Source organism: Eucalyptus grandis, chromosome 1, assembly GCF_016545825.1.
Source record: "Eucalyptus grandis isolate ANBG69807.140 chromosome 1, ASM1654582v1, whole genome shotgun sequence".
Taxonomy (NCBI): domain Eukaryota; kingdom Viridiplantae; phylum Streptophyta; class Magnoliopsida; order Myrtales; family Myrtaceae; genus Eucalyptus; species Eucalyptus grandis.
In genome coordinates this window covers 31,354,769-31,370,123 of record NC_052612.1, presented here as the reverse complement: position 1 = coordinate 31,370,123, position 15,355 = coordinate 31,354,769, and the positions used below count along the sequence as shown (strand labels likewise).

Below are 15,355 nucleotides of genomic sequence, written 5' to 3'. Positions count from 1 at the left end.
TTCTTCTGCCTAAAAGAATTCAGCGGATAAACACAGATACATAAGATTTTTGAATCAAGAAAGATATTTTGATGGTTGGTAAAGCATGATCACTTTATCAAACGCTAGTAACTATTCTCCTCTCCCAAATTTTTTTTTTTTTTTGCATCACTAATGGGACGGCCACAATAGAAAAAACCTATAAACATGCTTATGCAAGCACGAAACCCAATATTTGTATACACTAGCTATTACCTATAACTGATTACTAGCTCATCCACCTAGTGGCTTAAGTCACCCTTCCAAAAATTAAAAAAACATAAAAATTTAGAATCCACCCATTAAATATTTTATTTCTTTATAATATATATATTCTTCATCTTCCGAATTCGGCGGTGCATGAGCTTCTTTAACTCGCGGACGAATCGACGCGAATAGACATGAGACAGGCAATGGACATTGCAATTCGGTACCGGATCCTCCACTAGTCTTGTCCGCTACACCCCCCGCACGGTCCCCTTTAATTAATCTTTTCTCCCATCATAATTCTTTAATAATTTCATCCTAATCACCAACCCCTTTCCCCCCTTGTTTTCCCAACCATCAGATTTCGCATTTTCTATAATTAAGTGAAAAAATAACGTTAGCATAATTTAGCATTAAATATAATCAATCCGTCTATCTCGACAATTTTTTTTTCCATAACTCTAGTGCGAAAATTTAGATGCGTGCACTTATTAATCTGCCTCCCTTTGTTCTTTAATAATTTCATCCTAATCACCAACCCCTTTTCCCCCTTGATTTTCCAACCATGAGATTTCGCAATTTCTATTACCAAGCGAAAACGATGTTAGTTTAACTCAGCATTAAATATAATCAATTTGTTCTGTCTCCAGTTGCTGTATAGTTCCTCCAAAATCCTTTCTTTTCGTAACTTTAGTACAAAATTTCGAAACGTATAATCGAAAATTTAGAAGCAAATGCACTTAGTAATGATATTATATGAAAATTACCAAAAAAAAGAACTTGAAATACTACAGATACAGGACAGATTGGTCCCTCCAGAAAAAACTAGAGCCGAAGACCTCAACTTTACCATATTCAATTACAATTACAAATACATTATCATGTCATTTACAACCGTGCATTATTTTACAGATCGACTCGAACTTTACCTTTTGTCTTTTGAATCATCATCTCCCTCCGTCACTCCCTCCCCCTCTCTCTCTCTCTCTCTCTCTCTCTCTTTCTTCTCGCAGCTTCCCATATATGTACGCAACTCCTTTCGCCTTCATTCTCCCCTTTCCAGCTTCCACCTTTTGCCCCACAGTCGCAACTACCTCCTCCTCCTTTCCGGTGCAGAAATTTATACGCCTTCACCACAGCTTTCCAGCAATCCCTTCTCTCTTTCCCCATATCAGTTCCTCCTTTCTTGCAAAACTCTCTCTCTCTCTGTGTTCATAAGCGTTTCTCGCAGAGTCTCTGTGATGTCCACGACGAAATTGATGGCCGAGAAGCACCTGCACGAGTTGCTCCGAGAGGACCAAGAGCCCTTCCATCTCAAGAACCACGTCTCCGACAGGCGCAAGAATTGCCTGCTCAAGAGCCCCAAGAAACGAAGACCCATCTCGCAAAACTCGAACTTCGGTCATAGCTTCTGCAAGAACCCGTGCTTCTTCGCCTCCTCTGCGGACCCAACAAAATCCCCGCTCTTCGATCCCCGGACTCGAGGCCCGACTGATAAAAATGCCATCTTTCTCCACGTACCGGCTAAAACAGCCGCTCTGCTTCTCGAAGCAGCCCTCAGAATTCACAACCACACCGAGAGCGAGAGCGAGAGCAAGAGCAAGAGCAAGAGCAAGAACAACTTCAAGAACAATCTTGCTTCCGCGAAACCCCCAGGCGTTGGGATCTTCAGCTCGCTACTGAGGAGGCTGTCGAAGCAGCGGAAGATCAGAGGACAGGCGGGGGAGGAAGCCGCCGATCATGGGTCGAAGCTCTCGGTGAAGGACATTCTGAGGCAGAGAAGATCTTTCCGCACGAGCAAAGAAGACGACGGAGCGTTCACGGGTACATTATCAGCAGAAAAACAGGTCGCTTTTGTCGCCAAATCAAGGGCAGATGCAGAGTCTCCTCGGCGCTTTGATAATCTATCATCAAGCGAAAGCGACAGCCCCCGTCCCGTTATGTTCCGGAAGAGCCCGCCGTCCGGTCGCCGCACTCCGGAGTTCCGGTCGCCGCCGGCATCGCCTAGACTCCATGACCACCCGAAGGTTCGCGTTCGTGTCACACCATCGCATTACTTTTAATTACAATAACATCAATCATGCTTTATCTCAGCAATTCAGTTGCGTTTACTGTACACGAATTTATAATTCGAGCCTGCCGGAGTTGACCCGTGACACTGCCGAGTCATCTCGCGAGTGATGACAAAGCATCCTAGGCGTTTGGACTTTTCTAATGTAGCGAATCGGATAAGAAAAAAATTGGGAGTGTCGGCAGATGGTTTTTTTTCTATCGCGCTCTACCGATTGCAGGACATGAAAATCGTAAATACTCAATTTTCCCGGTCGAGCACAAGCATTTGCTTTGGTGGTCGAAAGTGGGAATACTTCTTGCTTGCGATTAGATGTAAATCGTACTTAGCATCGTGCTCGGCCCATGCAAAACGGTATTTGAAAGCCCCGTTTTGTCTACAAATTCGTTTTCTTGAAAGCGACAAGTTCGGCTGTTTTCTTTTTTTAGTTTCGAATTCTTATTTCCTCTGTCGGATTCCGACATCCGCTTGCCATAACGCCATTAGGTTTTTCTTGATCTAGTGTTTTGTCAAGGTTAATCAGATGAGCATGATTAGAGGAATAGTCAACATCCGATCCAACCACTACTTGATCCAGTCGAAGCTGCGATGCCAAATTTGTCTTCTCCATGTCTTTTGGGCGCAGATAATCGAACATGCATGTGTAGATCCATAAGGGTCGTTGGCCCACTAGCTGAAGAAACCGTAGTTAATGACTTCGGTAATAAATCATTGAAGCTTACACGAGATATGATTCGTGTAATTGATGCGAAATGCAACCATACAAATTCATCCCAGCATTTTATATTACCGTGCAATAACTGTTGAGCAATGACTATGTTTATAATCTTTTATTTCTTGCTTCGATGGTGGATCTGGTGCAAAGTTTTAGTTTTTTTTTTCATGAACACTGTTTGTATTTAGATGCGAACGAAAAGTAACACGAACTAACGACTGTTTGTACGAGCAGGACAAGGACGATCACGAGGCGATGAGCTTGAAGAAATTTGAAGCACGAGAAGCGGTGGCAGAGGCGGGGGAAGAGGAAGAGAAGGAACAGTGCAGTCCGGTGTCTGTGTTGGACCGTCCCTTCGAGGATGACGACGATGACGAGCACACCACCGAGGATTACTACGATGGCGATGAAGATTACGTTTTCGACTACGAGAGCAGCTACGCCCTGGTACAGAGTACGTATCAAAGCACTATCTCTCTCTCTCTCTCTCTGGTTCTCTGTCTCTCTGTTTCACGTACAATTCTAATAATCAGTAACATTAATCTTATCAAGTTTTGTACGTTTCGCGAATTGGTTGTGTGGTCACCATCCGTCAACCTCTAGGCGTTGGTACGAGATGAGCAAATTGAGTGCTCTTTTTTCGGGTTCTTTTGGGTTCATCTGATTGTCGCCTTGCGTTGCATTGGCGGGTCATTTTCACACGACTGAGTTGATGTTTGAACCGCCGTATCTGGGGTGGGGTCTGACGTGCGGATTGTTGTCTCTTCGGGGGCGTGAGCCTTCCGCTCGTCGTCTTGCGTTTCGGATCGAATTTGGACTACTATGTGCACGCATGAATTGGACAAGAGCATCAAGCCCTGCCACATGATCATCGGACATAACTCCATTTTTGTTAATTGGAGAAAATTGGAGAATTTTGAGTCCGTGTGTTAGCGTGAAACTGTGTCTTCCATTTTTCTTAATTAGAATACTGAGATTGAAATGCCTTGACAGTCATAAGGAAGAAAATGAGCCGATTCCTTTTCAATTTTCCTTAGGAATTCTTCTAAAGTTGCATCCTTCAGAACATCATTCATTTTTTATCTCACGCATCATCTTTAAATCCCAGCCTAGCCCACTTTTATACCAGGCTTTTGCTTCCCTTTCAGCTCCAAAAGCCAAAGTTGCAGCCGAAGAAATCCTTGAATGATTCTGATGTCCTTAGTTATAATCATTACTGTGCCAGTCCCACAAGCCCTGATGGGTGGGAAGAGCAAATCTTTTATTAATCATTTCCAGTTACTTTGTATGGACATGCAACGCTGCAATCACTATTTCTCATCTCTTCGGAAACATATCCTCAAAATGAGGAGTGGTCCTCACCACATAATTGGTGGTGCTCTGCTTTAATTCTGATCATCTGTCAGCAGCACATAAATATAGTGGAACCCGTTTTGCTAATTTTCGTGTCCCTTTTTTTGAAAAATGAAAGTACTGGATAACAACAAAAATAATGATTATTATTATTATTATTATTATTATTATACCTTTGGTGTGCATTGGGTTGGTTTGGACTTCACAGGAAGATTCAAATTTAGAGATGGGCCTCATGTGTGGTGGATTTGATTTACTCTGCACTTGAATCCTATTGAATCCTGTACTGTACTCTAAAAATTGAAGGAATTTTCCAAAGTTGTCAGTCTTAATTGTAGAGGGCCACTCATGTTAGGACCCTGTACTGGGAATCGTGTTCAGAATCTTCCTAAATCCAGAGAGTCGATTATTTCTAAATCATGTGAAATTAACAAACTAATTAAATTTCAGGAACAAAGCAGCAGCTCCTGCAGAAGCTTTACAGATTTGAGAGGCTTGCGGAGCTAGACCCAGTTGAGCTGGAGAAGCGAATGCTGGAACAGATCAGCGATGAGGAAGATGGCCCACAAGAGGTGATGTCTGAGGATCGTGATGACGATTTTGAACCCATGAATATAATAGAAAAAGGCAGTGCCAAACGATCGCTGATCAGGCCGAACCTTTGTGTTCTGAGGAATGTGAGAGTCCCAAGCGAGATGAGAAGGCTAATCATCAATGAGGATGAGCAAGGGAAGCAGGTTTATGTGGTGGGGTCATGGAAAGGGGTGGATTTTAGTACCATTGATACGATGGTGGATCAAGATTTTGTTAGAGATGAGGCTGATGGGTTGTGGAAGAGAAGCAATAACAAGGACCAGGTGGGGGACACTACTGCAGTAGAGATAGAGCTTGCCATTTTTGGGTCCTTGGTACAAGAACTGACAGAGGAACTATCATGTGGTTTGGGCATCAAGTTCTAGGAAAAGTGGAAACTTTATTTGAAATGCTGCAAGGTAAATCCCACCCGCCTTGTTGAGTTGAATCCTGGTTGGCATTCACTTGAAGAGGATTCGAAAACTGAAGCATCTGGTTTGGAGGGTTGTAGCCTAACTTGCGCGCCTTTGGAGGGATAGAGATTAACCATGGAGAGGTCATCTGAAAAAGAAAACAGAAGGAAACAAGAAAGAAAAGAGAGACATTTACTGAAATGAGAGGATCTTAAATTGGTGTAGTATGTGTACGTATGTACCTTTTTGGGCCATCTATGTATATATATTAATAGTTAAGCAATGGGGAATGTGATATGAATGCTGAGAGGCACGACATGCAGCAATTCAGGTTGTTCTGTACGCATGTATATGTCATCCCTTGGGTTTCGGTACAGAACTCATCATCGATATTTGGGCTTCTTTGCTTGTTTAGCATTAACCCCATGACAGAGAAACTAAACCTGCTGAAACCCTTGCAACAAATTAAGCACATCATTCACCCAAATCAAAATCGCATCACTGTTCCAATCTACAGAACCAAACCTATCGTATATTTGCAGAGGGTCCCTCGCACAAACTGTCTATCGCCAGACAAAAGCTTAATGTTTCTAAGTACAAATTTCGCGTGTTTACAATTGAAATAACAAGCTCAAAACTAGACGGTGATTCACGGTAAATAAGCTATAGTCCAGTTGCAAATAGCGTTACTCGAAACCTCTCTCAAATTTCCAATTCGTTATGCTTTTAACGTACGTCCAACGTCATTGTTCGGCAGATTAACTTGTATCACTTCTGTCGCTCCACCAAAAAATTATGGTAAAATTCTTCGTAAAACACATGCAGATCTTTTCCTTAGCCTGGGATATCAACAAGATCTTTTATACAAGACAGGTTTTGGTCCCACAATCTCATCAACCTCCAATGTGAGACTCTGCCCGTGAATTTTGCCCAGTACACTTTTGGATTGCTATTTCAATGGTGAAAGATCCGGCTCTTCAAATTTGAAGCTCCAGCGTTCATGAAAGCCTTATATGTATAGTCCAGGTTGGCATGGTTGTCGGTTGGCTGCTTGTTTTTTACGAATGCAATCGCTCATCGTTTTTCACTTGCGTGAAAAGGTGCAGAATGGAGTGCTGCTGCAACATTGTTCAGCTTCTGCTCTTTTTGTCACTCGAATAAGTTTAAGGTTCTAACAATCACTTGGATGATTTCCGACAATCTCATCCTCGCGCAGGACACGCTGCGAAGGAATTAGGAACCGAGAGCGAGTTTCAAAGCAAAGGGAGGAAAACCAAAATCCCCTTCGACACGCGTTGGACATTTATCGAATTTGAAAAAGAGTAAGAAGAAATGATTCAATATCCGTGAATTGGGATTCTAATGCATATAGATACAAATGGTCCAATGGGAGCAAGAATTTCCAGAAACATTTGGAACATTTCATTTCTAAGCAAAAGCGCCGTTTTCAAATAGTCTTCGATTGATTACGTATTAATCAATATTTGATTGATTGGTTTGAGGTTATCGACAAAAAAGCTCAAATTTCGAAATCATCGACCCACAATAAAATAAAATTTCTACAATCAGCATCAGGTTTTAGCAGATATTCTAGTGATCCGTGGTAAAATGGACTGATTTTTTCGTGCTGTAAATTTCAACGTATTATAATTAGTGTCAAACAATTGCTGGAAAAAATATAACAAATGAATTTTTTTTTTCAGGTAACTTGTTTAAGTTACTACTCACGCTTTTGTGAAATTGCCAAGGTATTTATAATTTGCAGAATACCAAATTTCTATAAACTCATCACCCTTTATTTGCATAACATATGGACGCTTCAGATTTGGCCTATTTCCTAAAAAACGCCAGTCCTTAGTCTATTTTAATTTTTTTTGCGTCTCATTAAAAATCCATAACTTTAGCTCTAGTCTCAATTTTATTCTAAATTTTTTCCATCTCATAAATTTTTTTTCAACTTTTGGTCTCGTTTCAACTCTACCCTAAACTTTTTTTTGTCTCATAAAAAATCAAAAGCTTTTATTTGAGTCAAATATGCTCTCATTAACTCACTCTAAAAAAATTACTCTTGACAACCAAGAGATGGCATGCGAGCTCAGGCTATTTGAGCATCTCAAATCGAGTGTTTTGAGCATGAGCATTTTGGCTGTGAGAGATGGAAGACTCTCGAGCACTGAAGTTTGAAGATTGAGCACAAAATTGAATATCCCCGAGTGAGATAGAAGGTAGATTATCTTAAGAGTAAGTAATTGAAGAAAACCAACCCTTATTTTTCTAAATTTTACCCAAATTGCAGGTCCAAGTTGACATGGAAATTTATCTTCAAAAGACGTCTTTAGTTTACTTTGATAAGTGTCAAACAATTGTTGGCAAAAGACGACTTTTTTTTAGCTGACAATAGAAGTCGATTTTTCCATATTCAACGGGGTAAAACGTACCGATTTTTAAGTGCTTTATATTTCAATGTATTTTTGTAAGTGTCAAACAATTGTTGGCAAAACAGTGACCGACGATTTTTTTTTTTTTTTTTTTTGGCAGGTAACTTGTTTAAAAGTTACTAGGGACACTTTTGGAAAATTGCAAACTTATTTTATAATTTGCAGAGTACTAATTTTGTATAAACTCATCACTCTTTATTTGCACAACATATGGAGCTTCAAATTTGGCCTAATGCCCTAAACACCCTCAACTTTAGCTCCAATCCCAAATCTATTTTAAAATTTTTGTTTCATACAAAAGCACAATTTTTGCTCTAATTCCAATTCTATTACAAACCTTTTTTCGTCTCATAAAAAGCTCTTAACTTTTAGTCTTGTCCCAACTCTATTATAAATTTTTTTATCTCATAAAACCACGAGCTTTTCTTTGAGTCAAATATGCCCTCATTAACTTTCCATCCAAAATTACTCTTGATAACCAAGAGATGGAAATCACCTAAGTGCCAGCTATTCTAGCATCCCAAGCCGAGTGTATCAAGCAAAGCTCTTCAACTGCAAGAGATGAAAGACTCTCGAGCACAAGAGGCTGAAGACTGAGCGCAAAATTGAAGATCCTTGAGTGGGATAGAAGGAAAACTTTCTTAAGAGTGAGAGTAATTGAAGAAAGCCAACTACAATTGCTTTAGTTTTTACCCAAATTTTAGATCCAATAAGATTTTGTTTGCACCAATATGGAGATTCATCTCCAAATGACGTCTTCTTGAATATGAAATTTGGGAAAAAACGAATGCAATGACGTGGAAGTACAACATCACTAAGGGTAATTTTAGATGGAGGGAGATATGGAACTCCAGCAAAAGTTGGTAATTTTTATGAGTAAAAAAAAAAAAAGTTTGGGATAGAATTCAGGCTACCTATAAATTTAGTTTTTTATGAGACAAAAAAAGTTTTGGGTAGAACTGGGACTAAACCAAAAGTGGGAAGATTTTTATGAGACGGAATTTTTTTATAATATAATTAGAACTTAAGCTAAAGTTAGAGATTTTTTGAGGGGATTGGGCCCTTCAAGCTTACTAGCTCTTAAAGTAAATAACTTATCGACTTAATTCAGAGTAATTTGCTGACTATTGTTAGAATAAATTTGTTTCGTTGGAATTGACCTCAATAACAAAATTCTTTTCACCAAAAGTCATACTTAAGTTTTTCATTAAAGTAGATGGGCTCTATGGTGACTTCAAACAGAAAACATTATATGCACAAGGAAATCAATATGTATACTTTAATGGAATTTAATTGACGATAAAATATTCAGAAATTAGAGTAGAGATACACGTTGATATTTAATCGACAACGATGTATCTAAAAACTATAATTTACACTAGAATTTAATCGACAATGAGATATATGGAAATTACAGCTAAAACTACAACACATGAAGTGAAAGAGGACAAGTTATTTTTATTGATTGATTGGGGGCTTCTATTGTACACAAACACTAGTATTTATTGTGTTCACAAAAAACTACTATAAGATGCTCTTCATCATTTTTAGTCATGCCTTCACATCTCTAGAGCTTCCGGTTCCACATCTTCCTGTCTCAACGACTTCTCATCTCTAGGTGGTTATTAAAATTCAGATCAATAACTTCATCATTTGTGGGTACAAGAAGTTATAACAACACTTATTCGCAAGAAGCTCAAATATCCGAAAGTATAGCTACTGGACAGCTACATGTTAATATTGATATTGATGACTTTATCCCAAATAATTGACGTTTGCTATCGATGGCTTCCTTAGTTATCGATGCTCTTCAAGATGTTAACATTTATCTAAATAAGTTTAAATATCTGAAATTATCATTGCTTAGCAAGTTGTCGACTGTTCTTTTCATCCATTACTTTTGCTATTCATTAAACAATGCTCTTTTTATTGATGACTTTTGTTATTTGCCAAATTCTGCTCTCATGATTAAGACTCTCACTTGTTCATAATAACCAAAAGTTGCTCATTTTTTTGGTATAAACAAAACTATCAACTTGTTTTGGATTATCAACTCCTATGAAGTTATTTACCGAGTTTATATTTCTTCAGTCACCAAAATTTCTTTCTTTTACTAACTTCTATTTTAGGGAGAATTGCAAATTTGGTTGTAAACTTGTTGTATAGTTCAAATTCGGTACTAAATTTTTTAATTGAACTAGTGCAGTTTTAAATCTTTTAGTACAAAAGCAATCAAGTCCTCTTATCCCGGTCTTGCCTGAAATTTATAACGTGATCATCCACTCATTTCTAGTTATGTCACGTGTAATGGCAATGATGTGATTAGAATGCCATGTTAAATTCTCAGTTTTTTTCTTCTTCTTTCCTTCTTTTTTGTGCTTACACCTGTCTTTTCTCTTCCCTCCGTTGCTTGACAATGAAGATGGTCCGAGAGCTCGACGGCCATGGGTTGAGCCCCTAGATCTCAGTGAGCTCGGTCACTCCTCCTCTGTGGCTGTCGAGCTTGTGGCCATCAACATTTCGGTGAACTCGAGGGCCAAGGGCCGAGGTCCGGGAGGTTCAACGGCTTGCCGTCAAGCCTAAATCTGGATGGATTGCGGGCCGTCTGACCTAGGTCTAGATTGTCGATTGTCGAGATCGGTTGGGGGGATTTCTGCGGTGGCGATTACGGATTCTGCAATTGGATTTGGTTTGAGAGAGAGAGAGAGGGGGGTGATAGATATGGTTTTTAGTTTGAGGAAGTGGCTAGGAAGGTTGCTTTCTCTTCCCTCATCGCCGCTTGACGATCAAGAAGAGGTCTTCATCCGTCACGTCTTCCACTCCGGCTCACACGAAGCAGTTAAAGATCCCTCCGCACTTTGCAAGAGACAGAAAGAAAGTGGTGTCATTTCTAGCAAATTTGTCCACGATACATTGCCGACAAACAGCAAATGACCAACTTATATGTTACGGTTGTACGACCAATGATGACTGGAACGTCAAGTTAGAAATTTTTCCAACAAGGCTTGGCCAAGTTGATTTGGTTACAATTTTTACTCAAATGCTTAGAACTATATTAGTCCAATTAAAAGATTTAAGAATTGATTTGAATATGTACGGATTTAGGACTAAATTTACAATTTTTCTCTTTTACTTACATTTCCAACCATGCGTCAAATTGATCAATTCCTGCATGAAATTACCAACTTCGGTTTAACTGATTTGTCAACTTTTTCCCATTGAGTTACCAACTTATTTTGATTTTCGCACAACTTGTAAACCGTCAGAGAGAGTTTGGTAAGTTTGTAAAAGTTTCAATGATTTACTATTATCAGAAAGAAACTAGATGGTAACTATTTTTGTCAACAGGTTTTTCGCACTTATCAACTTCTCTAGAGCTCTACCGACACGGGACACACTTCCGCTTTTTTGGACTTGCGATAGTATAGCCATCCCGATTTTCCGTGAGGATCACACATGAAACAAAAAATAAAATCAGATTTTGTGGTACCGAGAGTTTTCTCTGTTGAGACAATGACTCGCTTCTAGAATTTGGAGGTTCTGTTTTTTCTCTTTTAGTGGCCTACCTCCTTCGTATCATCAGGACATACCATTGGTCTGATCTAGTTTCTAAGCCCAGGAAAGCTCAGATCTTCATTTTAATTTTTATATATGATCCCAGTGACTTACTGCTGATGGAGGAAATCTCAAAAGAATGATGCTCATTTACATCACGGTGAAAATTTGGTACATTTCAAGTCGATATCTTTCAGTTCTCATACTCTTGGTCACCGGTTTTTGTTGCGATAATACCATACTACCAAAATCCGATGGCAAAAAGAAATTAGGGTCCGAAGCAAACAGTATCTCGACTCCAAAATATACCACAATTGCTTAATATCGAAGGACCAGGGGGAAATGTCCAGTCATAATTTTCTGGGTCTAATCTATCATGTCCTTGTAACAATACATGGCCCAAGAATTTGCTGAAATGCCACAAAGAAATTGGCAAACGTGAGTGTATTCACCAATGAAATTGCTAATGGAATTAGGGCCAGCGAATTTGCTTAAGCTAAGAATGAATTTGCGCCACAGCTTCACAAGGAAACTGTCAAACCCTAACTTCAACGCTTCGATTATAGATCCTTGACTAATTTCGGGACTAAAGTCCGTTGCCTTCCTTTTCGCACACCTAAAGATCGTACCACTACCTTATGTTTCCACTTTAAGTAAACCCTAAATATAATGGTTGCTTAAGGCTTAGATAAGATTGATGCTGAGGGCTCTTATATTCCACTTACAGTCTTTGCCAAAGTAAAGGATAAAATAACATCAATGGCAATTAACATGATAACTATAAATGCATGTATCATTGTACAGCATAGAGCGTTGACAACACAACATACATATTTATACCACAAAGTGTTCAATAATAGCAATTCGGGTACTTATATTTACATCGCGATATTTTCCCCATTTTCCCCACAACATTTCAAGATATCAAGAAATTAAGATACTAAAAAGAGCCACTCCCCACAGCGAGCGAAGAAACGTCTATGGACAAGCGATTCAGAGAGGCAAAGCTTCTCCTGGATTCGACTTTTCGATAGAGGGATAGATATAGGTTCCATTTTACTTCTATTATTCTTATTGTTATAAGTTTTTAGTTATATATATATGGAGACAAGTAATTGGTTTTTTCTTCATTTTCATATGTTTCCCATGGAAAAATTAGTTTCCACAAGCAATACCAATAGCATAACATGCACGCATTGTTATCTTGCGCGATTTGTCACTCTATCAATATTACTCTTGAACCGACTAATTCTTTCCATGGAAAAGCATAGATAATAAAGCATTTCTTTTTTTTTTTGGATATTAATCAAGGGAACTTCCACAGGTTGTGAGAGCCGCTGCCGTCGGAGCCGCCGTCGTCCTTGGAATCATCCAAATGCGGAGGGCTAAGAAGCATCCCCTCCGCCATGTTAGCGATAACACTAGGCATGTTGAATATCATTTCCTCGTCAACAAAACCATCATCATCAACCGCCCCCGAATCAACCCCTTCCACAAACGCATGATTATTCCCACTCCTCTCGCCCGCTCTGCTCCAAAGCAAACCGTCCCCGGCAGCCCCGGCTGCGGCGGCGGCACTAGCAGCTGCTGCCTGGATGTCGCGGGATGAGGCAGAGGCGGGGACCGGCAGCGAAGCCGCGCAGTTAGGGAAGTTCAGCTCGGCGTCTCGGCCCTTGAGCGCTAGGGCGGCAACGTCGTAGGCGATCGCCGCCATCTCGGGAGTTGGGAAGGTCCCGAGCCATATCCTAGTGGGCTTCCTGGGCTCACGGATCTCTGAAACCCATTTCCCGCTGCTGCGGCAGCGCACTCCTTTGTAAGGCGGGCGGTGGCCCGAGGAGCTGGAGGCATTTCTTGAACGCGAAGAACTCATTGAGGTTATTGTGAGTTGGAAAAAGCAACGGTGGAGATTCGAGGTGCTGGACTGTGAGAGGGATGCGGTGGTGGCCGACGATGGGAGGAGCCATTTTAATGGTGGATGGGTTGTGCTGGCGAAAACTTGAGCAGAGTGAGGAGATGCAAACCAGTTGTGGATGAACTGCAATCTGAAGAGAGCGGGGTTGTAAGCCAGAATGCTATGTTGGGGGTCTGGGTTGTAATGCCCTTTTTAGCACCAAAACCCTAATTTCAATGTCATTTGGCTTGATGGTGACACTTAACCATCTTCTCAACTAAACAGAAATGTCAGGCCCAGTGAGAAGAAGGAAGGACTATAACGCACTTGCAAATCTGTAATGGAATCAATGTTTCACGACCATTGTCATGGTTTATAATCTTCTCTTTTGTCCCTTTGCTAATTACCCCATATAGATTAGTGTTGATGCACGTGTATGTATGTTAGAATATATAAATAAATCATGCTTTCACTTAACAACGCAAGCCTCTAATATAATTAATAATAGTCTCATAAAATCTCATAATGTGACAATAGACATGAAACAAATTATTATTATTATTGTTATTATTATTTTATTTTATTTTATTTTATTGTTGCTAGACATCATGTTCATTGAGTCTAGTAAAATGAGGGAGAGACCTCTCTTGGTGCTCCCAATACTTCTTAACAAATCTTTGATGACTTTGCGACCCACACCCTTTTCTATTTCGACAATCATAGAGAAGGCATTTTGAATAATTTTTTTTTGGTCAAATAGGAGTTATCGAACACTTTCTATGAAGCCAAAATTGTACATGGAGGCGAAATTTGTTAGTTGTAACTACAGGCAAGTGACTTGATGAGCTCATAAAAGAAAGTAAAGCGGATGTACATGTATGAGCCAAATCTCGTTCTCTATATCTTGCATATACGTTCAGTGAATATTTTCACAAACTGATGATATCTAGGAGAGGGTCGTGTTTCATCCCTATTGGAGGAAATATCCTTTGACTAGACTTTTCGTTGCTACTTACATGCTCAGCCTATGGCATGATAAAAAAAACGAAAAAGATGAAAAATAACAATAAAAACCTAACCCTAGCAACGCCTATGGCATCAGTCCACATCTCCTCTTTCCTCTCTGTGCTCTCTCTCTCTCTCTCTCTCCCCTCTACTCTGCACAACGTCGCTTGCCTTTCACAGCCGCCTCAACCACCCTCCCCCTCCCTCCCTCCCTCCGCCGTGAAATTAGTCAACCGCTGAATCTGAAGGTAACCTCCAGTCTAGGGTCGGCTGAGACCGTACGAGGTCACAAACGCGGATCGAACTTTTTCGACTGCATCAATCTTTGGGACATAAATTATAGAAGATTCCTTTTCACACAAGTTATCTTCATCACCATTGAAACAAGTAATTATAATCATATAAATTTACTAATAAAAAATGTGTCCTGTTGAAACTAATCTTTACAGCCTACATACCATACCGAAGTTCTCTATATAGCCATCGCATATGCTTATTTGTCAATTGGTGCGGGCTTCAGAAAGCAAGTCCCCGATCCTTCAGAAGAAAGTACTATTTGACAAATCTCCGATCCACTAAGTGAACGTTCTGCAATTGATGGAATTTCGGAAGCAAACGTAATCTCATGTATGGGAGTGCTGGACCACCTCGCCACCATTAAAAAAAAAAAAAAGTGAATAGACAGATGTTTCGCCGGTGCTGTTAGGTGTGGCAACCACCCACTAGAGTTGAATGGAGTCACGTTGGAAAGAGACAGAAATAGATCAAGGACATAAATGAAAGCTGAGGTTCATTACACAGTTTAGGGATCAAGTGTCAAGCACAGCGTTTTCTGATGGAGAAAGCCGAATCACTGTCCTTTAAGTTTTCAATGGGGTAATGGATGGAACTAGAGATAATGAGTGGAGATGATCGAATGGTCTGGAAATTTGGCTTGAGAAGGAACTGTTTTCTAAATTCTAGCTAAAGAGCACACGCGGTATCGTGAAAATATAAAAGGAGAAAAAGAATCAAATGTTGGTGGAAACTTGGCTTGAGAAGGAACTGTTTTCTAAATTCTAGCTGAAGAGCACACGCAGTATGGTGAAAATATAAAAGGAGAAAATGAATCAATGA

The 15,355-nt window shown here is 39.9% G+C and overlaps 2 protein-coding genes across 2 annotated transcripts; one reads left to right on the top strand and one right to left on the bottom strand.

The window, feature by feature from the left end:
* Nucleotides 1-1,206: 1,206 nt before the first annotated feature.
* LOC104438358 lies at nt 1,207-5,724 on the top strand. The gene is made up of 3 exons (XM_010051481.3): nt 1,207-2,252; nt 3,246-3,465; nt 4,815-5,724. The coding sequence occupies exons 1-3, from the start codon at nt 1,467-1,469 to the stop codon at nt 5,321-5,323; spliced, it is 1,515 nt and encodes a 504-aa protein (XP_010049783.2). The 5' UTR covers nt 1,207-1,466; the 3' UTR covers nt 5,324-5,724.
* Nucleotides 5,725-12,109: 6,385 nt separating this feature from the next.
* LOC104438366 (ethylene-responsive transcription factor ERF024) lies at nt 12,110-13,438 on the bottom strand. Its single transcript, XM_010051492.3, has one exon. The coding sequence runs from the start codon at nt 13,211-13,213 to the stop codon at nt 12,650-12,652; it is 564 nt and encodes a 187-aa protein (XP_010049794.1). The 5' UTR covers nt 13,214-13,438; the 3' UTR covers nt 12,110-12,649.
* Nucleotides 13,439-15,355: the final 1,917 nt, after the last annotated feature.

Coding starts and splice junctions, on each gene's coding strand:
- LOC104438358 (XM_010051481.3), top strand. CDS start 1,467: ATGTCCACGACGAAATTGATGGCCGAGAAGCACCTGCACGAGTTGCTC. Junction 2,253..3,245: donor GACTCCATGACCACCCGAAG/GTTCGCGTTCGT, acceptor TTGTACGAGCAG/GACAAGGACGATCACGAGGC. Junction 3,466..4,814: donor CAGCTACGCCCTGGTACAGA/GTACGTATCAAA, acceptor ATTAAATTTCAG/GAACAAAGCAGCAGCTCCTG.
- LOC104438366 (XM_010051492.3), bottom strand. CDS start 13,213: ATGAGTTCTTCGCGTTCAAGAAATGCCTCCAGCTCCTCGGGCCACCGC.